Below are 27,850 nucleotides of genomic sequence, written 5' to 3'. Positions count from 1 at the left end.
TGCCCCTTCACTTCTCAACCCGCAGGGCCCAGCAGCCCCGGACGCCTCCCCTCAGCCCGACCCAGGGCAGGCGGAGTCGGACTCGGACTCTCCGGCCTCCGCTCCGCTCCGCCCCCTCAGACGGGCGGGCGCTGAGGAGGAAGGGGAGGGAGGCCGCTGGGATCCTGGGCTCACATGACCGCTGGCGAGATGGACGGGGAGGTGCCCGCAGGCTCGGGGGGAGCTGGCACAGGTACGGGACAGGGGGGTGGGCTGGGGGGCTGTGAGGGCTGCTTCGCCCCGGGAGCTGGGGCTGTCTCTCCGCCTCTCCCCGCCACCGCCATCCACGGGCGCAGGAGGAGGGGCTGTCGGGGTCTGTCTCTCTTCCCCCCCAAGACCCAAGGGTGCCAGGCGCAGGAGGAGGGGGTGTCGGGGTCTGTCTTCCCCACCACCACCCAAGGGAGCCGGGCGCAGGAGGAGGGGCTGTCGGGGTCTGTCTCTCTTCCCCGCCCCAAGACCCAAGGGTGCCAGGCGCAGGAGGAGGGGGTGTCGGGGTCTGTCTTCCCCACCACCACCCAAGGGAGCTGGGTGCAGGAGGAGGGGCTGTCGGGGTCTGTCTCTCTTTCCCCCCCAAGACCCAAGGGTGCCAGGCGCAGGAGGAGGGGATGTCGGGGTCTGTCTTCCCTACCACCACCCAAGGGAGCCAGGCGCAGGAGGAGAGGGTGTTGGGGTCTGTCTTCCCTACCATCACCCAAGGGAGCTGGGCGCAGGAGGAGGGGGTGTCGGGGTCTGTCTCTCTTCCCCTCTAGACCCAAGGGAGCTGGGTGCAGGAGGAGGAGGTGGCGGGGTCTGTCTTCCCCACCACCACCCAAGGGAGCAGGGTGCAGGAGGATAGCATGTGTCAGGGCTGTCTCTGCACCTCTTCCCCCACCTAAGGGTTCTGGGCAGGGAAGGATGGGGTGTCAGAATCTTTCTTTCCAAGGGAGCTGGGTGCAGGAGAAGGGGGTGTCGGGGTCTGTCTTTCCCTAGGGCCGGGTTTCCAATTAGGCACAGTAGACACGCGCTAAGGGCACTGGTATTTTAGGGATGCCTTGCCTCTCTCAAACTGTGTGCAAGAAGATGATCAGCTGAAGATGCTGTGCCTAGGGGCACGTAAGGTGTAAATCTGGCCCTGTCTCTTCCCCACCCAAGGGAGCCGGATACAAGAGGAGGGGGTGTCAGGGCTGTTTCTTCCTTCTCTCCACCAACTGGGAGATGGACATAGGTGGTGGCAGGTTTCAGGGCTGTCTTTCTCTTTCAGTTTAACTGGGAGCATCAGGGATGCCTTGCTCCTCCCCGCCTCCCCAGATGAGTTAGGCAGGGGAGGGTGTTTGTCAGGGCTGCCTTCTCCGCTGCCCTCACCCCTGACAAAATGCTGAGGAGGAGGCATGTAAGAGCTGCCTCTCCCTCAGGAGAGCTGGGCAGGGGCCATATGGTGGCGTGTACCAGGGCTGCCCCACTCCACCCATTTCCAAAGAGAACTAGACTCACAGTGTTGGTCTGCAGGGATGCCTCGGCCAGTTCCATTCCCCAGGGACTTGGGCTGAGGGGTATTGATGTGCCCTCCCCATATCTTGGTGATGACCAAGCCACAAAGAGGCAAACTGACTTGCCCAGTGACTCTGTGGATCATGGGCTCTGTTAGTACCTGGTTTACTGAACTAGTCTTTCCAAGGTTTTGATCTAGGTATGAGTCGAGTCCATTCTCATCTTGTGTTTAGCCTGCCTTCTTGTGTAGGGAGAGAGTTGGTAGTGAACTCATGTATCTTGGCTGAGGTTGGTGCCTGCCTGTAAGGGAAGCTGTTACCACTGGAGGGTAGAGAGAGTTAATGGATTGCAAAATCAAATGGTTTTTATACTGAATGAATTGTGAACAAGATCGCAGTATGTTCATGGCACTATTTGCATTTGTTAAAGATGTGGATACGTTTTTAATGGTTCCCTTCTCCATAATTTAATCTGAAAACTGAATAGTCTAGCAAACTGTGAAACACTCTCACTGGGAGTTAGAGTGGACACTTTCAAACCTGCTAAAATGAATACTTTTCAGTGTTTTGTTTTACTGTGGCTATGTAAGTGGATTCTGTGACATTTTAAACACTTGGTGAAATTTATGATGCAGTCTGCTAGGTACTGTCACCATAGACAGTCTGAGCAGACTCTTCACGATGTGGAACTTCTCCTTTCCCTATTGACGCAAGCCAAAAATAAATCCTAACTTGAAAAAGACATTCAGCTGCATTTTCTTAAAACTTCAGCATTGGGAGCTGCTCTTAAGATCATGACCTTGGGTGAAACTTGCAGCACTTTCTGCCAGTGTTGGTTATGCAATGAGAAAGGGAGGGAGCTTCTGATGTCTTATTTATTTATTTTTAATATATGTTTTTTAATTCACTAGACTCCTGGTAATTAAAGATGGGATGGGGGAGGGACAGTTGTATGATCGTCTCCATCTCTCTGAAAGGCAGGGTACGCCGCCCTAAAAGCTGATCTATTGGATATTAATCAGATATCAATTGCAGAAGGACACTTTTCTGCCAATGTTATCTTTGAGGGAGGAAAGAGAGACAGTTAATCAGAGCAGCTTTAGACAGCTGATCACTAATTATTGTTCTGTGGGTAGTGTTTTGTGTCCACTTGACAACACGCAAAGGTAGAGTTAACAAAAAGTAAGTTTTTGTGCATGAAAGAAATAATAAGTTTGGTAGGATTGCTTCCAGCATCAGGTATGTGCGTCCTTTTGTTAACCCTACAGATATGGGGTTACTGGATTTCTCCTCCTTGGTCATGTTTGTAAAATAAATCTGGGCTGTTGCTGCCAGGGACCAGTGTAAGAGATTAGAAGTGTCTTTGTGAGATGGTGTTCTATAGTACCAGAGAGCAGGCTTGGTTAGGTGTGTCTGTTGTGAAAAGTTCTGATCTGGTTGCTTTAGGAGGCTTATAATGATGGAACAGTGATGGTGTTTTGGCATAGCCTGTTTCTAATCTGATTTTCTGTCTAGTACTTCTGTAACTGACTGACTTGCTCATCTTCATTGGTCTTCCTCTGACAAATATTGTATTGTAAACTGTGGGAGTGAATCCTTATTGGGTTTTAGTGAAGGAAGCCTTGGCTGTGGAAGGGAGGGAGACTAGATGAACTTGCAAGGTTACTTTTATCTCTAGCATTGTGGTGTGGGTTTTATGGTCCCTGTTTTAGTCTGAGATGGTTGAGCTCCTCTTCCGTAAACCACCACAGTTTACATGGCTGCTTATGCTCTAGGAAGGCCAAAGTCTTCTCTTCTCTACAATAGTGAGGCTTCAGACAGGCTGTTGAGGGATTTTCTGTAGCAGGACAGGTGGACTACTAATCTATTTGCCTTTCTTTGTCCCTAGAATGAAAGGTACTTTTTAACAGAATCTAATTATAGAAGGTTAAAAAGTAACATATTATTTATGCAAGTCACTCTTTCAGAAAATAGCTGGCACTAGTAAGTTAACTTTTTGGTTGTTTATGCCTGTACTGCAGCTGTTTGGAGCTGATGATTATTATGGCTAGTCCTGAAAGCCAAGTGCACTGCTAATTCCAGCTGTTTATTTTTCTCTAGTGGTAAATCTTTAACTGTCTGTGCAGACCTTGTGCACCAGAGAGGAGAGAATTTTACTGGTTGCAGGCAAGTGGAATTTACAGTCCCCACTCCCCCTGAAGCTTTCAGTTCTGAACATAAGGTCTGTAAATGCATTGGCTAGGAATTCTACTCTTCAATAATATTTGGAAGGGGGATGAGAGATTGGTTTAATTGGTGTTGTCACCAAACTGGTCTTTTGCCAATGCACTTGTTTTACTGCATGATAAATGTATAGTTAAAATACTTTGTCCCTAGTTTTTGTCTTAGATAGCTGCTTCACGTGCAAGGGAGGAAAAAAATGATAGTAGAGCAGGATAGTTGTTTCCTTTGGATGGGGTTCTTCAGGCCTGAGTAAATAAGGCAGGGGGACTGCAGAAGCTTGACAGTTTCTAATTTTAGAACTTCTCATGGAATGTACCTAATGCAGTTTCATCTTGCTGGGGGATTCTAGCAAGGCTGCTGTGGCTTATGACTTCCTGAAAACCATCTTCAAACAGGAAAGTCTTTTGGACAGCAGTTACACGCCTAGTCATTAAGCTCAGGTTATCTTTTGAGTTTAGGGGCTAAGCTTTGTTTCAGTTACTATTTACTTTTTATCTCTTGTCTCACCCGTATGTTAAGAGCAACAGTTTATTGATCTTGAATTGAGGATTGAAATCTGCACTGGCCATGACTTTGCTCTCTCTGTAGTCCATGGGAATATTCCTCAATGGATTTTTTTCCTATAATCCTGCTATTTCTTCAATTTGTAGCTGTATCTCACTTAATTATTATTATTATTATTTGCATTATTGTAGCTGCACATTGGGACTATGATATTCTGCCTAGTTTGTGGATGGAATATGCTCTGTGTACAGTATAAGGACTCCTTGTCTTATCGAAACTTGGAAAATCACTTGGTGAACAAGTAGCATGGTTGACACAAGGCTGGGACTCAGGAGGCTTGGGATCAATTCCTTCTTCTCACACACAATCACTGTGTGAGATTAGACAAATAATTTGGACACAGGTTTCCCTTCTGTAAAATGGGGATAATGATACTTATCTTTTTTTGTGAAGCATTTTGAAGTCTGTGACTGAAAGATGCTATAGAAATGCTAATTGTCATTGTTTTATTAAACAGTCTTCAGGTAACATAGTACCCGAATGTTTTGAGTGGTGCCATTAACTCCCTGCCTGATCCACAGAATCGGAAGTGAAGGCTGGAGCAGCCCTTGCAGGTGGTGAAGCTCCAAGACACATGCTTGAGACTAAAAAGGTCATCACTAGGAATGCTTGGGTTGGACAGACATGAAAAGTGAAGAGCAAGATCTTTCTAGTCCCCACATCATCATGCTTTGTAATTATCTATTATGGAATTGAATAGGTGTCCTTTTTGGGTGTGTGGAAGGCTGGTGTGGGGTGGAGGTTGCAGGCAGCTGTAGGTTGGCGAGAAGGGAGGAGCAAATATAGTATAATTCATGAGCCCTCCGCTAACAGAAGTTACAGCTGAAGGGAAACCTAATGGATAGCTTACTTTGAACCTGGTCAGAAGAATGCCTTCTCTTTCATGTTGAACACAGACCTGCATAGTAAATAGAAGACTCTCCTGGACAAAGTGGACTGGATTCTCCTGGGTCTCACCCTGGTAGATCAGATGAATTTACAGGAGATTTAAAAACAAGAAAAACTCCTGACAGCTGAATACCAAAAGCATCCTAGGCCCCATGATGGGGAAAGGAAGGGCTTCCTTACAACACACTTTTAGAGTTACTGTTTTTTTTTCTCTTTGAGATTTCAACATAAGATGAGGGAAGGAAAACAAATTGAATTTTCAGTTGGGGGACAAGCCAGATGTTCAAGGAAGGTTGGTATGGACAAGAAAAGTGGGGAATTAAGAGGTGAAGGGATTGAGAGGGGTTAACTGATATAGTAAATAGATTATATGTTTAATCTGTAACTCCTGAGGTTTTGGTGGAAGGGAAAGGGAAATGCTGATGAATGATACTTATGTTACTGTTTCAATGCTCCTGGCTCAGAAGTGTAACTGAAACATCTGTTTTTGCCAAGGGGAAATCTGAGGTCTCCTCATGCATAAACGTACAGCTCTGGCTTCCCTCTTCTGAGATGTGAAGCCACCTCTTCTCCCTGAGGCTCTGACCTGTGATAGTGATGAGGAAATTTCAGCTTCCTTTCCTGAAGGGTTAGCTTTGTTGCTTCCAGAAATTTTTTGTCTTCTTGTAGAAAATCTGCTGTTGCTAACATAATAACTACTTCTATGGCACCTTATATTGGATGCCTGAGCCCTTTAAAACCATCAATTAATTCAGCCTCAAAACCCACTAGTGAGGTAGGGAGTTGTTAGTTTTTATCCATCTGTAAAATGGGGATAACAAAGTTTGGAGAGTTTGACTTGACAGAACTTGACCAGGAATAAAACTCCTACTCCTTGATTCTATGTCCTGTGCCTTAACCACTAGACCAGGGATTGTCAGCCTTTGGCACTGGGCCTGTCACGGAAATCTGCTGGTGGGCTGGGACTGTTTGTTTACCTACAGCACCCGCAGGTTCGGCCGATCGCAGCTCCCGCTGGCCGTGGTTCACCATTCCAGGCCATTGGAGGCTGTGAGAAGTGGTCGCCATCACATCCCTCAGCAGCACATTAACTGCGGATGCTGCAGGTAAACAAACAGTCCTGGCCCACCAGTGGCTTTCCCTGACGGGCCGCGTGCCAAAGGTTGCTGATCGCTGCACTAGACAAACCTTCCTCTTTTTAAAGTAAATGTGCATACATGCATGCATACAAAATTGATGTAGTGTAGCAAAGAGACCTGTACTGGCAGGTGAAATCTGCACAATATGGATTGCAGGTCTTGTGATCCTATGGATGACCAGTTATAGAGAGTGCAAATTGAGTCTTCCTGTCTTGTTGAACTAGGTGCATGCATGCAGGAATTTATCAGTGACTTGCCATTACTGCAATGGATGGATGGTATCCATGACTATTTTTACCCATATTTGTGTATCCTGACATAAGAGTGCAAAAAGAGCAGCTTCCTTTGAGTTATTCTCTAGGTAAAGGGATGGATTGCAGAAGGTAGCTAAATTCCTTCTGTTTGTTACTAACACTCCCTTATACTGCCATGGAGCACTTCATACCTGATATCTCTGGCATATATGCGGTCCCATATATGTAAACCTTACTATATGGTGGTCTGCTGAAATAAAGGGAATATTTTCACAGGTGTAGCTGTGCAGTTCTATACAGGGCATACATAACAAGAAGGGTTAAATATTTTATTATTTCGAAGGGGATACTTTTAACTTCTATGAGTTGGCTGAATGCAGCTTCTCGTACCAATGAATTCACACCATTATTCACTAGTTCAGGCCAAGAATCTTGGGTCTGTTCCTAAACTGGTTTCTTTGTCAGTAGAGTGAAAAATGTTGAACAGCTTTAGAGTGTATTGTTCTTTAGGGTTAATACTAATTCCCTAGTAGTGTTTTTCCCAAAATAGTGGCAGCTGTTCTGAAGTTATCCTTTTGTGTCTCTGACTGTTGGTCTGAGAACACAAGCAGCACAAGTGCAAGTTTAACCTGCTTGGTCACCCAGGTTGTATTACACATGCTGATGTTTGGAACAATTATTGTTAATACGAGGGCTGTCAAGTGATAAAAAAAAAAATTAATTGCACGATTAATTGCACTGTTAATAATAGAATACCATTTATTTAAATGTTTTTGGATATTTTCTACATTTTCAAATATATTGATTTCAGTTACCACATAAATTACAAGGTGTACAGTACTCACTTTATATTTATTTTTGATTACAAGTATTTGCACTGTAAAAAAAACAAAAGAAATAGTATTTTTCAGTTCACCTAGTACAAGTACTGTAGTGCAATCACTTTATCTTGAAAGTTGAACTTACAAATGTAGAATTATGTACAAAAATAACTGTTTTATTTTTGAATGCAATGTAAAATTTTAGAGCCTGCAGGTCCACTCAGTCCTACTTCTTGTTCAGCCAATTGCTCAGACAAGCAAGTTTGTTTACATTTGCAGGAGATAATGCTACCTGCTTCTTCTTTACAATGTCACCTGAAAGCAGAACAGGCGTTCTCATGGCACCGTTGTAGTCGGCTTCGCAAGATATGTATGTGCCAGATGCACTAAAGATTCATATGTCCCTTCGTGCTTCAATCACCATTCCAGGGGACACGCATCCATGGTGACTCACCCATTCTGGGGTTCTGCTCGATAACAATCCAAAGCAGTGCAGACTGATGCATGTTCATTTTTGTTATCTGAGTCAGCTGCCATCAGCAGAAGGTTGATTTTTCCTTTTTGGTGGTTTGGGTTCTGTAGTTTCCTCATCGGAGTGTTGCTTTTCTAAGAGTTCTGAAAGCATGCTCCACACCTCAGATTTTGGAAGGCACTTCAGATTCTTAAACCTTGGGCTGAGTACTGTAGCTATCTTTAGAGATTTCAGGGGAACCTGAAGTACCTTCTTTGCGTTTTGTCACATCTGCAGTGAAAGTGTTCTTAAAATGAACAACATGTGCTGGGTCATCATCCGAGACTGCTATAACATGAAATATATGGCAGAATGTGGGTAAAATAGAGCAAAGGACATACAGTTCTCCCGCAAGGAGTTCAGTCACAAATTTAATTAACACTTTTTTTTTTTTTTAACAAGCATCATCAGCATGGGGGCATGTCTTCTGGAATGTGGCTGAAGCATGAAGGGGCATATGAATATTTAGCATATCTGGCACATAAATCCCTTGCAGTGCTGCTACAAAAGTGCCATGCACATGCCTGTTCCCACTTCCTGGTGACATTGTAAATAGGAAGAGGGCAGCATTATTTCCTATTAATGTAAACAAACTTGTTTGTCTTAGCGATTGGCTGAACAAGAAGCAGGACTAAGTGAAACTGCAGGCTCTGAAGTTTTACATTGTTTTATTTTTGAGTGCAGTTATGTAACCAAAAAACCCTACATTTGTAAGTTGCACTTTCACCACAAAGAGATTGCAGTGCAGTATTTGTATGAGGTAAATTGAAAAATACTATTTCTTTTGTTTATCATTTTTACAGTGCAAATATTTTTAATAAAAAATAATATACACCAATTTCAATTACAACACAGAATACAATATATATGAAAATGTAGAAAAAATGTCCAAAATATTTAATAAATTTCAGTTGTTGTTTAACAGTGCCATTAAAACTGCAATGAACTGCGATTAAAATTTGTAATCATTATTAATTTTTTTAGTAAATTGCATGAGTTAACTGCGATTAATCAACAGCCCTAGTTACCACAAACATAAATGTGTATTATCATAATTGATGCATGCATGCATGCATGCATAGACATGCATGCATCGACAGTTTTGCAATTTAAACAAGCTACAAAACATTTCAGGAGAGATTGGGTCTGGGGATTATTGATGAGGAGAAGGGATTCTTTGAAGAGGTGGGTGTTAGGCAGGGGACTAGGAAAATAAGGGGGTGCTTGATAATAGATGAAGACAGGAAGAGTATTGCAGGTTTTGGGAGTAGCATGCTAAAATTGTGATGGGTAACACATGTCTGGCAGAGATCCTCAGGATGGGCTTTCATTCTGCATTTTTTCCCTGAGTGTGCAGTGTGATCTCTAAACCTCATGAGGAATCCAAGGCCATTCACATTATTAACCCTTTGGAAGCTGAATAATTTTCATAGGGTTGCTCTGAACATTAATTTGGGTGGATTTATGCCAGCGTTCTGAGGATTACAGCTAAATGTTGGAGGATTCAAGATTCCGCCTGCCGGTTCTTTTCCCCGTGGTCCTCAAATTTTGGATGCCTATCTTTCCTCTCCTGTCTGTTTCTAAGGATTGCCATTTCTTGCTGAACCTCTGGTTTGGAGGAGTGCAAGTGTCTTATTGTGGAATTTTTATTTTATTTTATATGTCAGCAAATAGGGTGATGGGGAGTGAATACTGGCATACAGAGGAGGGGGTTTTACATTAGTGTTGGTTGACCCTGTCCTCTCAGGAAATGGGTCGGTCACATTTTAACCAGTCCCTGGTTAGAAGATTGTTTTCCTGTCTTTCCTCCTCTGAACGCGAGTTACTCACATGACAACGCAGAGAACCACGGAGTTCTATGTGAGGTGCTCAGATAGCCCTGAGTCCACACGTGAAATAAGTTATTAAATACCTGAAGGTGGAAAAGGGTACTCTCTGTGAATTGGGTTTAGGAATGGGGCGGGGATAAGATAAGTCCTCTCCACAATGGGATGTTCAATTGCATGTTTTTATAGATTCACAGATTTTTATTACCAGAAAGGACCATTAGATCATCTTGTGTCATTGCCCTGTGTATCATAGGCTACTAAATTTCACCCAGTTATCCATGTATTAACTTGTGTTTGGCTAAAGGATATTTTTCAGAAAGGCATCCAATCTCCATCAAGAGATGAAGAATCCACTTACCGTAGGACAAGGGCTGAAATGCTATATTCTGCATCTGGAGACAGTTACTTTAAGCAGGCCCTTGCGCCAGGCCTCCTTACTCTGTAATTTGGAACAAGCATTAGGGTATTTGTTATGTAAATGGTGCTGCCTATATATGCTGCACTGGGAGAACTCTGCCAAATAGAAAACCGGTCTGTGTCCCAAGGAGTTTCCAGGCTAAATGCATGAGAGGGTACAAATCAAGAGAACAGACTCAAGCTGTCCCAGTATGGTCCCTATTGCTAGAATGCTTCATGGGAATAGGTGGATATTCAGAAGCCTTTTGGTGGTGGTGGTGAGTTTGGTGTGCTTCAGAAGGCTGCTACAGATGTCTGAGGCAGCATGGAAGAAGGCCTGAAGTCAGAAGTGGCTGAAGTTGCTGAAGAGTGGTTAGGAGAGAAGCTTGGATGGCTCAGAGGGTCTGTGGGGTGTGGAAGGAGAAGAAATACCCAGCCTTTTACACTCAAAGAGCTTCTGAAGCTGATCTAACTAGTGATTAGTCTCCTTGATGAGACAGCATCTCTGTGAAAGAAGCTGTGGCCCCAAATTGTACACCTCCTAAGAAGGCAACCAAGTCAGTAATTTAAAATCCCTCTTGGTGTTGGATTAGGAAAGGAGAAATCATCTCTTTCAGGGGCTCTTCTGGTTGTAGGAATGTGAATTCTGTGGATTGATTTTAACATTATGGGATGATTTGTGTCAGTTGGGTACTGTTGACTGAAGTGCTGCCTTATCAAAGATGAATGGGGGAGGCTTCTTCTACTGCATTAAAGAACTTGCCTTTTACCTCACTACCTTTGTCCTGACCTCACTGTTTTCTGCCTCTCCTTCCCTCTTTCCTAGTCCAGTAGAAGCCTTTGTAGCATCTGTCTCTTGGCTGGAAGGACAGATATGTTGCAATGTCATCCAGGAGTAAACAATATTAACATTAAATCAGATTGCACTGATTTCTTCCAAGTTACTGGCATGTAAATCTTCTAGAAGCTATTATATAGGCAGTTGCCAGGTGATTTGTTTGAGCAATGCTGAGGTTTCAAGGCTCGCTTCTTTGAGTCACATTAACAGGAATCTGAGGACTAACTAGATTTGTAGGGTATGGTCATTTGTCCTGGATTTGGTTTGCTTTACTTAACAAAAGTCAAATATCTGTGGAAAACTGAACAAACTGCCTGATCTCTATGTCCTGAAGCAGTGTGTCGGTGGAATTTCAGATGGACTAGTTTTCTGCTTTATCTGGACTTACAGCAAACAGGATATAAAACCTTATCATAAGGACAGGGCTTTCAGGTTAAGAAAAGGAACCTTTGATTCTGCCTTCTATGAATGAATTTCCTTTTCCATACCCTAGTGTTATACCCTATTCTGGGCCCTTCTGTTGAGCTGTTGCTTGAAGCCTCTATGTCGTGTCATTGGAGGATGTTAACATCTATTGATCCTAAACCAGCCAGATCTTTTCTGCTTACAAATGTTTAGCACAGTTCAGCCAGGTGGTCCAGTTCCTGCCTGCTTGGAAGGATAGCATGGTTATAGCTTCCTTTTACAGTGGGATTGGAAACAGGAAAGGAATCTCTATTTCCCATGATCTGGGAAGCACTTATATGAATTTACCTGTTGTATAGTATGTGTAGTTATGCAGTAAAGGCAAGGTGTGTAGCTGAGCTGCAGTATGTCTAGTAAGGGAGTACCCCAGATTATCACCCCCTTTCTGTATTAGTTTGTTCCCTCAGGAAGTGGTCTGTATTTCAGAGCCATTCCGAGTCACTGATAATGTATTGCTTAGAATTGTTGGGGAACCTGTCTGTCCAAGCTGCACAGCTGGGTGCTTGATTTCATTGTAAGAAGCCTCACCACCTAGGATGCATGACCCTTCCTTTGTGAAGTTGGAATCTTATCCAGAGCTTGCTCTGAGTGAAAATTTGCCCAGTTGGCTGCCCTATTCAAGAAGCCTCTTATCTGGAGCTTCAGTGGATGGAGGTGCTAAAGTTATTAATGGAGCTAATTAATTCTCACATACGCCACTATACTATCATAGAGATTAATTAAGTTCTGTCAAGTGAAGTGCCTCCTTTCTTTCTAAGGCAGGGAAAAGCAAACTTTTTGGCCTTAGAGCCACATCGAGATTCCAAAATTATCTGGAGGGCTGGTTAGGGGAGGCTATGTCTCCCCAAGCAGCAAGGCGTGGCCCGGCTCCCGCCTTCTATCTGACCCCTGATGGCTCCCACAGGACTCTTGCCCCATCCAACCACCCCTTCTCCCTGTCCCCTGACCATCCCTGGAATCCCTGCTCCGATGCTCTCTGCCACCTCATCCAACCCTCCCTGACCCCCTACCCCCATTCAACCCCCTTGTTCCCTGCCCTCTGACCGCCCTGACGCCTATCCACACCTCTGCCCCCTGACCACCCTGCCCCCAACTCCCGTGCCCTCTATCCAACCCCCCCACTCCCTGACCCCTTACTATGCTGCCTGGAGTGCTGGTGGCTGGCAGCGCTACAGCCGTGCCACCCAGAGCACTGGGTCAGGCCGTGGCTCTGCACTGGCTGCCCAGAGCATTGTACCTGTGGTATGGCATGCTTGAGGCTGCAGGGGACGGTCTGGGGACTAGCCTCCTGGCCCGGGAGTTCAGGGCCCGGGCAGGAGGGTCTCGTGGGCCACATGTGGCCCACAAGCCACAGTTTGCCCACTTCTGTTCTAAGGACATGTGAAAGTAATATATTAATTCCTACTCTGCAGTTTAAAATAACAGCTTCTTTCCTTCCACAATTTGTTCTAGACAGGATCCAAGAGTGCTGAGCGAGGTATTCACATAGCTTGGCAGATTCTGCTGTGGTGGGAGCTGCACAGACAGGAAATGCAGGCCTCACAGCTGATTCACAGAACAAATCTGGCCTGTAACAGAGAAGCAGAGCTGGTTTCATGACTAAGTGTAATAGGCGATGCTCAGGGTGTTGTGGAGAGGGAGGTACCAAGTACGCTAAGAGTGGGAGAGGTAGTTAAATGGGCAGAGCCTCTTGTGGAAGGAGTGCCTTGGTTGCTCTTCTGACTTGTGTTGAGGTGCTGTGAGAGGACGTAGCAGAGGAACAGGATATTTTAAGACCACGACTCCTTTCACTCAGTTTTTCTTTCAAAATCTGCAGTTTTCTCTTCTTTCTTTTAGACTTGGCAAAGCCTCCAGTAATTGAGCCAAAGGATCCGGAACAGCTGCTAATGCAGACACCCCGGGGAAACCCGCTGCTGCTCTCCCACACCCTACAAGAGCTGTTGAGCAAGGACACTGTGCAGGTGGAACTTATACCTGAGAAGAAGGGCCTCTTTCTGAAACATGTGGAGTATGAAGTTTCCAGCAAGGTAATGTGGGAGAACACTGGTGTCTGTGGGAGAACATGTTCCCGTAGGAGTTTCCATGTAATTGTTTAACCTGTATTCAAAAGCCAGATACTTTTTTTTGAATTTTGTTCAATGTATTGGTGATGCTGGTTTGAGTCAGGCATTCATGTAGGTATCTTTTACAGTTTTGCCACTGCAGCTTAATCCTAACCTCTGCTTTTCCGATACTGGGCCTCTCCAAAGAAGGGGCTAACAAACACTGTTGCTGTTTTGTAAGGTGAATGGTCATCTTCTGAGGACTAGAGTGTAGCTACCAAACTCACTTGAAGACTAGACTGATTATGCATGCACATACGGCACAGCCAGCAGCAATGCAGGTTCTCCCATGGCACTCCCAATTCACTTCCCCAATCCTGACTGTAGGGGCCACCTTTGGAGCAAGAGGGGAATTCGGTTTCTATGTCCCATTCAGTTTTTAGCCCCTTTGTGAGACTGCTCACTAGTGTCTTTTGTGATGGGGTGGTTTGGTTTTTTTTGTTTTTTGATAAGGCTATCTGTCCCATAAGAACTGGCCCAAGAGCACCAGCTCACTCCACATAGGTCACCAAAGAAGGAACTGTCTGATAGTGTAGCAATTTTCAGTGACCTACTGTCCTTAGCTAGAGTCGCCTTCGGATCACAGCTTTGAGAGACTTCTTATCCCATTACCAATTCCCTGAACCATCATTCTTCCAACAGTTCTCTTTCTGTGTAATGAGATTCTTCATAAAGAGGCAGTAGCTGCACCTTGGGCACCAGCTCAAATCTGCAAGAACAAATCAGACTGCTGACTGCAGATCGGATATGAGGAAGCCCTAAGAGCTGTATCCATTATGCTCCAGTTATTTGTCCCTTTGGGTTATTTCTGAAATTGCACAGCTCTGCAATAAGAACTAGCAGTGTACAATGCAAATGTAATGTGGATTGATGTGATGACTTTTAGTCTTTTCAACATGCTATTCCATCAGCCAAATGTGTTTTTTAAATGACTTGCCAACGTGCCTTTCAAGTGTTTTCTTTATGTGCTACATCACTCATTTTGGACTCAAATTAATCTCCAAAACCTGGGTGTTCTCACTGTTCATTCCTGCACCTGACATCAGAAATGCAAAAATCTTGAAACTAAGGTTATAAAGAACTTTCAAGTTGTTTTAGGAATCCTACAACCAGTGGCGGCTCCAGACACCAGCGCTCCAAGCTGGTCCCTGCGAGGGGGCAGTCAGAATTCGGCGGTGGGTACACCAAAGCCGTGGGGACCAGGGACCTCTCACAGGTGCGCTGCTGGCAAAAAGCTGGAGCCGCCCCTGCCCACAACAATTCTCCACTTTCTCATCATTCTACTGCATGACTCATTGAAAAAGGTCAAACAACTCGGTTTTGGAGGGCTGAGAATTATGTTTGCTTAAAGCTATTTTGTTTTCCCTGGCATTACACCTGGTTTGGTGAATGTTACCAGGAACTGGAATCGTGACTGGAGTACATCAGCATTGAAATGCTCCTTTATGATGATAGGGTGCTCACTGCAATTGTATTGTTCCTTTGTCTTTGTGTGATGCAGAAGAGACACTGGTTTGGTGGAGGAATTATGTGGAATCACAGCAAGTTTAGGGACATCTATCACCCTCTTCCAGTAACCCACAAAAGACATCTCCTCTTTCCTTTATAAAATGTCTTTGCCCCATGTTTTGTGTGAATGGAATTTGAAATGTACCCTTTGCTGAAACTCTTGTTCCCAAAGGGACCTAACCCACCAGCAAGATATCCAATGTATATTATGCAATCCAAGTGCATAATTGAGAGGTGGCTGAGGGTTCTGAGTGACTGTTTGTTTTTTTTTTAAACTGTTAACTTAAAGCAAGTGGTCTGCAAATCCAAGAAATGTACCAGCCACTCTCTTAAGTCCCACATGTGGCTTTAACTTTACTGAAATGCTGCTATTGTTGCTATCTGAGTGTTGAGGTTTCTTTCTCTCTTGCAGCGCTTCAAGTGCTCTGTGTACAGGCGATACAATGACTTTGTGGTATTCCAGGAGATGCTGCTTCAGAAGTTCCCATATCGTATGGTGCCTGCACTTCCTCCAAAGAGAATGCTGGGAGGTAAACCTGGGTCTTCCTAGTGACTGGATGGGCTCTGGTATGAATGTGCTCATGAGAATGCAGTCAAGAATGTATGTGTCTCCAAGAATCCATAGCATTTGTTGTTCTCTGGTTCAAAAAGCAGTGCTGCCAGTGTAGTGCATACGTTGGGGAGGCCAGCACTGCATTGCTGGAAGTCCTTTTCAGATAAGACATTAATGTAAAGTTCCACTGCTGACTCTCCAGGTGTAAGCTGAAAATCCTATGGCATTCATGAAAAGAGTAAGGCTAGTGCTAGAGTGAGGGATAGACCTAGAATAGGGTAGAGTTTCAGCCCTTTCTTCCCTAGTAAAGTAGGTTATAGTGTCGGTGGTGCTGACGCAGAATGGCTACTGTACCATTAAGCAGTTGCAGTATGTGCTGTAGCACATTGCTTTGTGAAGTGCTCTGAGTATGAAAGATGCTTTAGATACCCCTTCTCTCTTCTGTGGTGGGAGAACCATAGAGATGGAAAGTGGGGAAAATTATTTGCATATGAAAAGGTTTAAACACCCCAGGAGAAATTAGTGTATAAAAAATGTTCACATCCCTGAGAGTGTGGCTTACTCCAACTTTTCTTTCTTCAAGCTTATGGCCTTTATTTACAAGCACGGAGACTGTAAATAAATAGCTTCTCCAGGCTGTGTCATCTCTCCCGGAAATCTTTCTATACCAATATTGCCCACATGAATAAAGTAACTGTCCATATATAAAAGGTATCTTCCTATTGGAGAGATTCTTGTTCTTCTCTTACAAAAATCACCTATTTTGGGAGTAGCTTTTTTCTTGTTCTGCTTTTAAAAACAGATTGTCTAGTTATGTAGAGTCAAAATAGAAACTAAAAAGGTGAATGATGGGTTTGGAATCAGACTGTCATTTCCGTCATATTCTTACGGTTACAATGTACTTGTGGATAGTTAAATACTCCAAGCTTGACTACCCATCAAATCTACTTTGCATACATTTTTCTCTAATCTGAAATCTTGACACAGTTTTTTTAGTTTTATTTTTATTATTTAATACATTACATAAGTCTTTTATACAGTTTTGTTTTGCTTCTGCTTTATCTGCTAAAGAACAAGCCTTTCACTGTCTTGTCTTCTGCCCATATTGCCAAGCTTAACATTTCACAATAAATTATTTGTTTAATTTAAGGAGTCCACATTATGCCATAGAAAAAGAAGAATCAGAAATTAGTGAACGGTTCTGGTGCAGGGTTTAAAGTGAACCAGAACAGGCAGAATGATAATTCTGGAGCTACTCTGGTAGTGTTGTCAATCTTTGCAGAATGTAAGATGTCAGGGGCATGGGTTTTAAAAAAAATATAACTCTTGAGGTTTCAAAAATAATTGTTGAATATCATCTAATGCAGTGCAGTCTGTGAGAATTTGAAGACCGACTGCCTGAAACAATACCTGTGAGAAGAGTGACCTGCTCCTGTTAATATTAGTGGAGAGTTGACGCTTTAACCTAACAATAACTAATGGCAACAGTACTGAATGTCAACACTATTTCACTGCTGATTATTTTATTTAAGAGTATTTATCAGTGAGTACAGATATAGAAGTCAGAGATGCAAAACATCTATGAAGTTATTGTTTTCCAGCCCCATATTAGTACTGGATTATTCTCTACTGTGTATCTTCCATTCCTTTATTCTGTGAGTTTCTAAATAATCCACATGTTGGCGCTTCCATCACTTCCCATGGGAGACTATTCTGTACTCCAACAGATCTCACATTTAGGAAGTAATTTGCCTTCTGATTTTTCTCCCCCCCCCATCTTAATTTTTCCTTTTAAAAAAAAAATCTCCTTGTTGCTAGTTCTCTCCAGAGTTGTGTATGAGCCATAAAGAAAGGGAGTGACAGCAGCCACTAGATGGAAGCAATTGGAACAGAGCAGAGTTTCACCACTCTCTCCTTCCCTTCCATGCCCTTTGACTTGAGTTTGTCTTTCCATGCATGGTAGTAAGTCCTGATGACCTAGAAAACTTTACAAGAAACAGAACTACTGTTAAAATTCATCCTGGTAATTGCTGTTTCACTGCATGTTATTAGTGGGTGGCTATGTCTAGTTAGATTATTAAAACAAGGAAGCAGAATTGCAGAGCACAAAGTTTTAGTGGACTTGTGACTCGAGCAACTGAAAATCACTTGGAAGTTAAGGATCATTATGGGACTGCTGATGGCCAATAAACTCAAGTTAAAGTTGAACTGGGAGGCAAAAGACTGTGATGTCCTTCACTTGTCCCTTTATGATGTGAAAATGTTGCCAGGGACAATTCTAATAAGTTGTGGTGTGGGGTCACTAGGCTATTTGTGTACTTAGAAGGCTGCATGGTTTTCTTTGCAACCCTTTCTTCGCCCTTAAAAAAATAAAAAGTTGCTACTTTTTTGTTTTTGTTTTTGTTTAACTTTACAAATATCAGCTCTGGCCTTCACTTCTTCTTGGAAGAATTTTTTTAGCATGATGTTTTGAATTACTTGGATAAGGACATGACAGTAGTCTGAAATCTGAGCCCCTCTCATTTGCGAGAGGATGAGTTGCTGAACTTCTTGTAGCCTGACAATTAAGATCTCGGAGAACTGCACCTTAGGGTTTAGTTTATTGTGAATTGTCCTCCAAAGGTCTCAGCAAAGTCTTCCATAGAAAAGAGGAAAACCAGTTTTAACAAAACAAAAAACGCCAAAGCAAAACAAAGAAAAAAATCCCAACCCAAACAATGTATGGGGCAAGGGAACTTCTGGGGGAAATATTTTGAAGGCATCTTTCCACAACGTAAAGGAGCAAAAAAGGGTACAAATGTTAATTTTGCTTTGCACATCATCTATTAAAGATATGGGATAACTTACTTGTCATTGGACCAGAATTTGTAGCTGGTGCTTATAAAAATTATCTGTATTGCAGTAGTGCCTGAATGCGCCACACAGGATAAGAATCCCATTGTGCCAGACGCAGCATAAAAATTAATGAAGAGGAACTCTGGCTATGTCTACACTATAGACTTTGCAGCGGCGGCAGATGCGCTGCTGTAAGATCTCCCATGTCGCCGCTCTTTGCCAACGGGAGAGAGCTCTCCTGTCAGCATAATAGGATTTATTAAACCACCCACAATGAGCGGCGGTAGCTATGCCAGCGAGAGTCGCTCTCTCGCCAGCATTGCGCCGTCCACATCGGGTCGGTCAGGAGTGTGTGTTTTCAAACACCTGACTGACAAACGTTTTACTGACAAAAGTGCTAGTGTAGACATAACTGTACACAAGAACTTGCAAACTAAGGTTCCAATCCTGCAAATTCACATGTGCTTAACTTGACTCACCCGGGTAGTCCTGTTGAGGTAAATAGGTGCAGAAGGGATTGTGGAACCTAAGACCAGCTGTAACAAACCATTTGAGGGAGTAGGGGTTTGCAGTGTTCTGCTAATCAATGGCTAGAGCAGTGAACCCAGCAGACCTGTTGCATGGAGCTGCCAGAAGGCACAGGTAGTACTGTTCTTGGGTTTTGCTGCAGATGTAGATGCAAGGGAGCAGCTGGACTTGATGCTGCCTTTCCCTCTTTCTGAGCCTGTTGCAATGCCTGATACATTAACACTAATGTAGTGTTCCCTCTTTTAGCTGACCGAGAATTCATAGAGTCTAGGCGGCGGGCTCTGAAGCGTTTCATTAATCTGGTGGCTCGACATCCCCCTTTCTCAGAAGATGTGCTCCTGAAGCTCTTTCTCTCCTTTAGTGGCTCGGTGAGTACTTGTTGGTGATGATGTGTTTGCATATCCTCCTATGCACTGGGAAACAGTTACCGAGTTTAGAGCTGCCTATTGTCTGCACATTTGTCATCCCCACAATTGTGATCCTGGCTTCAAGGGGCTAGTGGAGCATATCGTCCGCACTAGGTGCCTCTGCTACCGGACAGTGAGATGTGTCATCTCTGCAATGCTGTAGGCATGATCTCTTGAAAATAATGCCCTTTCCTGTGGCAATATATGTCACACCGCTCCTTATCTCTGATACTCCCCAGAAAGGTATTTGACCAGGGGAGAGCTAAGAAACGTTGTTGTTCTAGGACTTCTGAATCTCCTAATGCAGACTTTTAGCACAGGAAGAACTTTCTCCTCAGATGAATGCAGCATTTGAGGTGGAGGATTAACATTTGTATGTGTTTAAATTTTAGGGGAAGGGGATGATACAGGAGTTGGACATACATAGAGAGAGATGGGTCAAGGCCTACAAATGGGCTCAGTATATGGAATCACTTTTTTCTGTGCCGCTTTGGCATGAGAAGTTGATTTTTTTTTTTTTTTTCCCCCTCCAGGAGGAAGGGTTAAATGCCATGAAAAGGTGGACCCTTTCCGTGTGTAATAAAAGCAACCATCAACTGTGGATTGTTGCTTTAGTGCATGAGGCGGCCCAGGTTTTAACAGGATTGAAATTGACTTTCATCGTTACTGTGAGAATTGCCAGATGGGTTTAATTGGTTGGTTGGTTTCTTTTGCTTTTCCAGGATGTGCAGAACAAGCTGAGGGAGTTGGTCCAAGGAGTGGGAGACGAGTTCATGATTTGCCAACTAGCCCCCAGGGCCAAGGTATTTTTCTTTATGGTGCATAATTGCAATCTTAATCCTGGTAGCCCATGTGCACAAGGTCTTGTATCTGTTGGGTAAAAGAGAGGGGCTATCATTGAAGAGGAAAGGAACAATTTCCACAGAGAACTATAAGGGAACTTCTTTTGACTTGATCTTCTGTTTTCTTCATCACAAAACATATAGTTGGTTATATCCAGGCCCAGAATGTCCAGCCTGGATCTGCTTAGTAAAATGGTATAAAATTAGTGTGAGAGGAGTTTTTGTCCAAATGCTCATTCTTTCAGTAACTATAAATAACCTACACAGTTTGAACATTCATCCTGTCGCTTGCTATTCCTTTGTTTCACAACCCCTCTATGTCTATGAGAGAAGCTCTGAATCTCACCATAGTTTGTTTGTCTGGGGAAGGCTGCTGTACCCTAGTTGTGTATCTTGCTTGCTGAACCTGACATCACTGCTCCCCTGAGTTGCTTGCTTTTATGGAAGTTCACCCTGGGGTAAGGGGAAAATACAGCAGCCAGTGAAGGGTTAAATGTTGCTTATGGGTTTTGTTTTTTTTAAAATAAGGCCTTTACAGCACTTAGCATAATGGGGCACTGGTCTGTGACTGGGCTCGTAAGTGCTGTCACAATACAAATTAATAATAAAGATGGTCCCTTTATTACTCAGCAGTCCTGCCCCCTCTGTGTGTATTATTATTCACAGTGCTTGACACTAGGGACTATTCAAACTTTTACTGATGTCAGCTATGGGAGACTGAGGTGGATCCTATTGTGGCCCATGTGTCACCAGTGGAATTGTTAACTAAGCTCTGGTTGCACAGTCTTTAACTGATGAGGTACAAGCCAGAAGCAGCTCAAATCAGGTTGTAATACCTGACTAAGTTTGCAGGGCTGCAGTTAAGAGTTCTGACCTGGAGTCACTGATAGGCCTGGAACATCATAATGCCATTTTCAATGGCTCCTCTCAGAGCATAAAATCATTTTCAGTATCACCAAGTTAATACTCCTAATCTCTCTGTGATTTATCATGCAATTGAGTCCATTACTAAGCTTTCTTTTGCTGCCTCAGGACTTCCTTCCAGCCGACATCCAGGCCCAATTTGCTGCCAGTCGAGAGCTTATCCGAAACATCTACAACAGCTTCTACAAACTGCGGGACCGTGCGGAAAGAATAGCTTCCCGAGCCATTGATAATGCCTCAGATCTTCTCATATTTGGAAAGGAACTAAGGTAGATTAGCATGTGAGGACTCCCTCTAGAGCACACTTCTGTGAAGGGTCTTGAGTTTTAAAGAGAGCAAGAGGTGTACCAGCAGAATGTCTATGGGGATGAGGCATGTATTTCTGAAGACGCAGGGCACAAACCAGGTTCACTTTTTCCTGTTGCAGAGAGAAGAAAACATAGTGGGTGTGTTCCCCAGGGTAAGGGAGAGAAAACAGCATTGACATTCTGGATCTGATTTACATTTGCATGAAATGGTACAGCCCCCAAGTACATGGGTGTGTGGTCGTGCACATTCATAGACCCTTTTACATGCTGTATATGTTCACACACTCCGCATTTTTGTTTTAAATTGAAAACGCTTAATGGGCTTGCTAGTGCACAGTTCCTTTCATTTTCTCTCGTGTGTGTGTGTGTACACACTCACCCACATATACATGTCCCAACCTGCTATCACTGCACTTTGCTGCTAACTTGACCCTTCTTGGGGAGTAGATAAAAACTTATTGCCAGCTGATTCCTAGGGGGACTCTATTTCCCCAGAGCCTACTAGTGACTTTTGAGGGGGGACTTCCAGTAACTGCTGGGATGGGTAAATCATCAGACCGACCTAGCTGCTTAGTGGGATCTGACTCCCTGCCTCTTCTTTCCTCTCCCAGTGCTTTGGGCTCAGACACTACACCACTTCCCTCCTGGGCTGCTCTCAACAATAGCACGTGGGAGACTCTGAAACAGGCCTTGAAAGGCTTGTCTGTTGAATTTGCGCTGTTGGCCGATAAGGCTGTACAGCAGGTGAGTTCCTCTGCCATTTTCTTCTCCTATATAATTGCAATTGCTGCATTGAGAGAGGTGTGTTTTGCCTAGTGTCACCTCTTGATTCAAAGGCCTAGGCATGGGTGCCCCAGAAATTACTCCGCCTTTCTTAGCAGCTATGCAGGCATCAGTCTAAAGCCATGTCCAACTGGTATGCTACTGGGCTACGTGTTCTGACTGGTGGAATTAAAAAACTCAAAGGTGTTCAATGAGGAGGGGAAAAGTGGGGGGGAACCTTTTAAACAGGCTTAAAGAATAAAGTAAATAGTGACTGTTCCAAGCTGTTCAAGAATCCTGCACTCTGCCTGGCTAAGATCATATGGTGAATATAGTCCAGCAAAACCTGTTTCTGTATCCAGTTGTGACCTTCACCACTTGTTAAACACTACATGAAACTCATTCAGACAGAACACAAGAGGTCCTATTGCTGTTGAAACGGCACGATGTGATGATGAATAACACGAGCACATGACAATCCAGAAAGACGAGTGATCGTTTCTCTTCATTGCAACCATCACTTCATGCTGCTAAAGATGTTCTGGGTGCTTTACAGATAAATAAAACCAGTTTCCTGCACCAAGGAGCCCAAGTTCTAGAGAGCCACATTGGTGACACCAGACATAGGAAGGGAAAAGGGGCATAAGAAACAAACAGGCAAGTGCTGAAGTTTAGCTTGTGAGCTCTGCTTTTTGTTTCATTAAGTCTTCTAAGGAGGAAGTGTTGGTGTTTATAGGTCACCTGGAATAAGTGTGTCTTAAGGAGGGAAGATGAAAACCTGGTGGATTCTATGAGTGCAGGAGTTCATGGAAAGCCTCAGAGGACTCTTGATGCCAACTTCTTGTTGCAGTGATCAGGCAATCCGAATGCTGTTCCTACTCCAGTTAGTTCTGTGTTCATTCTGCTGTCCAAGCTTAAGATCTCCAGTCCCATTGTGACTGGTGTGTCCTGGAGATTACTGTGGAGGGTCAACATACTGGGTGAGTTTGAGGAGCTGTGATGTGAGCTCTTGCCAGGCTTAAATGAAATGTACTTGTCTCTTGTTTTCTAGGGAAAACAGGAAGAGAGTGATGTGGTGGAGAAGCTGAACCTTTTCCTGGATTTACTCCAGTCCTATAAAGTGAGTGCTGCTGTTTCTCTGCCAGTGAGACAGTTGTTTAGAACAGTTTTGTGCTTTTTAGAGGGTGTAACACCAAGTGAATGGAAAACTGGCTGGACAGTCAGTTCAGAGGCAAACTGGCATCATGTAGAGTGAGGGGAGTGATTCTCACCCTTGGCTAGCTCTGAAGTGTTACTGATCTGCTCTTGGATCATGAAAAGTTTTATGGACACCAAACCTTGCAAGGAGTTGAAGATATCCATCTGCTTCACTTGTAGGAATCTGCTAATCTTTTTAATAAGTCAGTTATTTGGGGGGCAGGGAAAGAGAATGAATTAGTGGACCTGCCTTTTACATGTCAAGACATTAATTCAATTACAAGTGAAATGAGTTTTACGATCTCAGCCTACTCCTTCATGGACACCCTGCAAAAAGTATCTAAATATAGTTCAACACAGTTGGCAGCCTTCCTGAAGACGGGCCCTGTCCAGGATTGGAAGTCCCAGAACCCTTGGGCACTGCAAGCTAACCCAGGGTTAATTAGCAATGTTTAATATTGAAAAGGGATACACAGACAGGAAGTTTGGTGTTGGTAAAGTACAAGGCACATTTGACAGAGATGCAGTTTCAGATCACCTGCTGTACCCTCTGTTTTGGCTCGGAGCAGTTCTGTTTCTCATTTAAAAAAAAAAAGGCTTTATTTGAAATACTCCACAGTTTAGAAGTTTCATGGGACACCTTTCATGCCCTCAGCTGTGTACCTCCCAGATGTGCATGTTCTCTTTTCCCCACCCTCTCCCATGGCTCGCTTGCCTGTATCTAGGCTCTGATATGGGGTGAGTACTAATTGTTTCCCTTCTTCCTGAAGGATCTGTGTGAGAGGCATGAGAAGGGAGTATTGCACAAACACCAGCGAGCTTTGCACAAGTACAGCATGATGAAGAAGCAGATGATGAGTGCCACTGTGCAGAACAAGGAGCCAGAGTCCGTGGAACAGCTGGAGTCACGAATTGTGGAGGTAGGGCAGATGTTTCTGTGTGTGTGGGAGTAATGGGTAGCATGTGTGTTGGATGGAAACCTCTTCCTAATACTGCCATAATGTGGCTTATCAGTGTTTTTGGAACAGGCAGAAAGGATCACCCATAGATCTTAGTTTTATTCAAATTAATTGCAGTTCTGTAAGGAAAATGCATTTGTTCTACTGACACTTACTGCTGGTGTTTGGTGTCAAAAACAAGGTGGTCCAATATAGCTGCCTGTAGGAGGTGCAGAAATGCACAGTCTGCATGGTGGAAAGTGCTCGCTGTGTGACCTCTCCAGTTGCTGCCAAGCAAAATGGGCACAGGACTGTGTTTTTGATTTTTGGTAAGTGCTTGAGTTACAGGGTAGAGAGGAGAACTTGCGCTCTGCTGGTGTGAGTGGACACTGAGGATGATGCATTTCTTCCGGCCGCTCTTGCACCACCCTTCTGGGCAACGAGGTTAATTGGTTTTTTGGTCTCTCAGCAAGAGAATGCCATCATGACCATGGAGCTGCGGAATTACTTTTCTTTGTACTGCTTGCACCAGGAGACACAGCTAATCCATATCTACCTGCCTCTCACTTCCCACATCTTGGGAGCTTTTGTCAACTCCCAGATCCAGGGCCATAAAGAGGTAAGTTCTTCAGTCATCTTGCCTCCCTTTCCCCAGTTGAAAATACGTATTTGAGCTGTTTGTTTTTCCCTCTTTCCCAAAGAGTGGGGCTGTGCTTTGAAAGGTGGTGCTGACAAACCCAGGGGAAGTGTAAGTGTGTGTGTTTTTTCCAGTCCCTGCACTTCTCAGGGTGACTTTAGCTTTGGAGCTGTCTGAGAGAATCATCTGTGGAGTACTGGGTTATTCAATTGCAGATGCTGTATATTTGCTACATGGATTTGCTTTTTTGCTTTGTGTTAAACAGAAATTATGTAGCAAGAAAAAGAACCTAACACAGGGGTAGACAAGCTACAGCCCGTGGGCCGCATCTGGCCCATCAGAGCTTTTAATCTGGCCCTCGAGCTTCATTGCCCCACTCTGGCTAGGGAGCAGAGTTTGGGGCTTGCTCTGCTCCGGTGCCCTGATCCTGCTCCCCAGCAGGAGCGTGGGCTGGCAGGGGGAGTGGGGCAAGCCTCTGACCCCGCTCCCCAGCTGGAGCAGTGGGTGGTGGAGTGGGGCAAGTAATGGGGTGGACCTGCCCTGGATGATAAGTGTGTGGACCATGGCCCACCCAGACCCACCTGTGGCTACGTCCTGGCACAGCATGTCTTTTTGGATTAAAAAAAAAAACATTGTCATCACAGCTCTTCATTCATGGCCTGCCATACAATTTCCATACCCAGATGTGGCCCTCAGGTCAAAAAGTTCCCCGTGTCTGTTCCCCTCACCTCCTGCTCTAACAGGTTGTCTTGTTATGTGTTTAAATAAATCATTCAGCATTTCCTAGGTTCAGACTTCTTTCCATGCATTGCTTCATGGAAATGTGTGTTAGGGGAAATAGTTTCAGTGGAGGGCTCTAACCAAGCCTTCAAAACTCTGTCTCTTCCCTGCCTGCCTATTTTGGTAAGGATGACAGAATCTTCAGAGAGCTGCATTAGAGCACCAATTTGGAGGGGTGCTCTGAACTTACTGATTTTCCATATAACATTTCTGCAAATGCATTGGCTTTTGACGAACCACCAACACAGCTTACTGCTGCCATGAACTCAGACCTTTGAGTGTGCTGTGTGACAAGGTGATGACCCACTAATCGGTTTTGCTTTCTCATCTCCAGATGAGTAAAGTTTGGAATGAACTGAAGCCAAAGTTGAGCTGCCTGTTTGTGGGACCCCACAACATGCCAACACCACCACTGTCACCCCCAGAGGGCAACTTTTTTGCCAATTAATGCTCTGAGATCTGACATTGACCAAGTCAAAGTGCGGTCACGAGAGGGGTATGACCTCTATCTCCAGATATTAAAAGGAATCCTCCAAACAGCTATTTTTATACTGCTGCTTTGAGCTGCTCTCTGACTTATGGACAGACTGGAAACAGAAGCACATACCAGAGAGAGAGACAATCTCCTGATTTTTTGTTCTTTATTTTGAAGTGCCCTGGGGCACGACTGAGATTCATTGCCCCAGACGCCCTCTGCCTAAGGACTGGAAGTGGCTTGGTACATCACGTGCTGCAGTTCAGCTGTTGCTGAAGTCCCATGCTGCTCATACTAACTGCCCTTTTACAGCTATCAACACATATACTGCCAATGTGTAAAGTGCTGAGACGCACAGGATGTCTGAAGCATTCCTTGCTATTTAAGCTTGGGCCCCAATCTAGAGGCATATGTGGGTAAGAATTGCTGAAGGCTAGCCTCCCTTTCTCCCTAAGTTCATTGGTTAGGTGTTTGATTTCACATTGCTAGATCCACATGCAAAACAGGGGAAAGCTTCTGGTTGGAGGATATGATGTTTCCCAGTGTGGGAGTTGAACTCATGTCTCAGGAGAGCATAGGGCAGTAGTAATGTGTGGCCAAAGAGGACCTTGTTGAACAGCATTTCTTATGGGAGTCTGCCGGTCACGTGTAGAAAATAGCTGATTGAAACTATGATACATCCCTTAGAAAGGGATAACTTTTCATACTGTTGAAGCAGGACAGCTCTAGGGTGATCAACTTTCCTGGGAAGAGCTGGAGTCTTCACTCCTGGGTGTCTGTGTTACATGCTGGTATCCTCAGAGGACGGCTGCCTGTAAGAGCCCGACCTGGCTAAGGCTGGTGTTCCCTCTGATCTACTATCAATTGTTAACCTAACCAGGACAGGACTGAAAATGTTCAGTTCATCAGCAAGAGTCAGTATTTATCATGGTGATGCTGCCACTCTTTTTTTTCTGGCAGTACCACCATGATCGTCACCTCTTGAAGATGAAGACAAACACCTTGAGGTGAAGGAGGCAGTAAGCTTCAAGTGAGTAAAAAGGAAACACACTTAACTAGGAAGAATGAGCTGTCAAATTTGGACCATAATTATTTCCCTATTCTAGGTAACTTGCCCATTAAGGGGGAGAGGGGGCGGTATATTCAATTTTTCTAATTCGAGAATTCTGATTCTTATAGCGATGGCTAGTTTCTGCTGCAAGAGGAGCTATGATTGAAATAACCAAAGTTACTTGACATATGTCAATAAGCTAATCAGTGTTCTAGTGTCTGGGACAGGCAGGGCCCTTCCAACTTTGAGAAACCACCACTGTGGGACAGGGGCTACACTAGATTGTCCTACAAAGGACACTGAGTTTGTCTACACTGCAATCATCAGATGTGACTACAGCATGTGTAGGCATAGCCAAGCTCGCTTTACCCTACCTAGCTCAGCTACTGGGAGCAGTGAAGCCCTGGCAGTGCACAATTCAGCGCTGACTGTACAAATGTGTCCAGAACCTGGGTGATTACTTGGAATGACTAGCCCCTGCTGAAACTCATGCTGCCAGGGCCAGTGCAACCATTTAGGCAGACTAGGCGGTTGCCTAGGGGGCCGAGATTTGAGGGCGCCAAAAAGCA

The 27,850-nt window shown here is 44.3% G+C and overlaps 1 protein-coding gene across 2 annotated transcripts; it reads left to right on the top strand.

Moving 5' to 3' along the window:
• The first annotated feature begins 149 nt into the window (after positions 1-149).
• SNX8 (sorting nexin 8) lies at positions 150-27,850 on the top strand. 2 transcript variants are annotated; one of them, XM_030577653.1, is made up of 11 exons: positions 150-232; positions 13,270-13,460; positions 15,457-15,574; positions 19,207-19,328; positions 20,090-20,170; positions 21,242-21,402; positions 22,053-22,185; positions 23,255-23,323; positions 24,171-24,320; positions 24,808-24,957; positions 26,090-27,850. In XM_030577653.1, the coding sequence occupies exons 1-11, from the start codon at positions 175-177 to the stop codon at positions 26,201-26,203; spliced, it is 1,347 nt and encodes a 448-aa protein (XP_030433513.1). In that variant the 5' UTR covers positions 150-174; the 3' UTR covers positions 26,204-27,850. The 2 variants fall into 2 exon arrangements, with proteins under 2 accessions (XP_030433513.1, XP_030433514.1); XM_030577654.1 differs by lacking the exon at positions 150-232 and adding an exon at positions 4,878-4,965.

This window comes from Gopherus evgoodei, chromosome 10 (genome assembly GCF_007399415.2).
Source record: "Gopherus evgoodei ecotype Sinaloan lineage chromosome 10, rGopEvg1_v1.p, whole genome shotgun sequence".
In the NCBI taxonomy this organism is placed as follows: Eukaryota; Metazoa; Chordata; order Testudines; family Testudinidae; genus Gopherus; species Gopherus evgoodei.
This window is presented reverse-complemented; position numbering and strand designations above follow the sequence as displayed.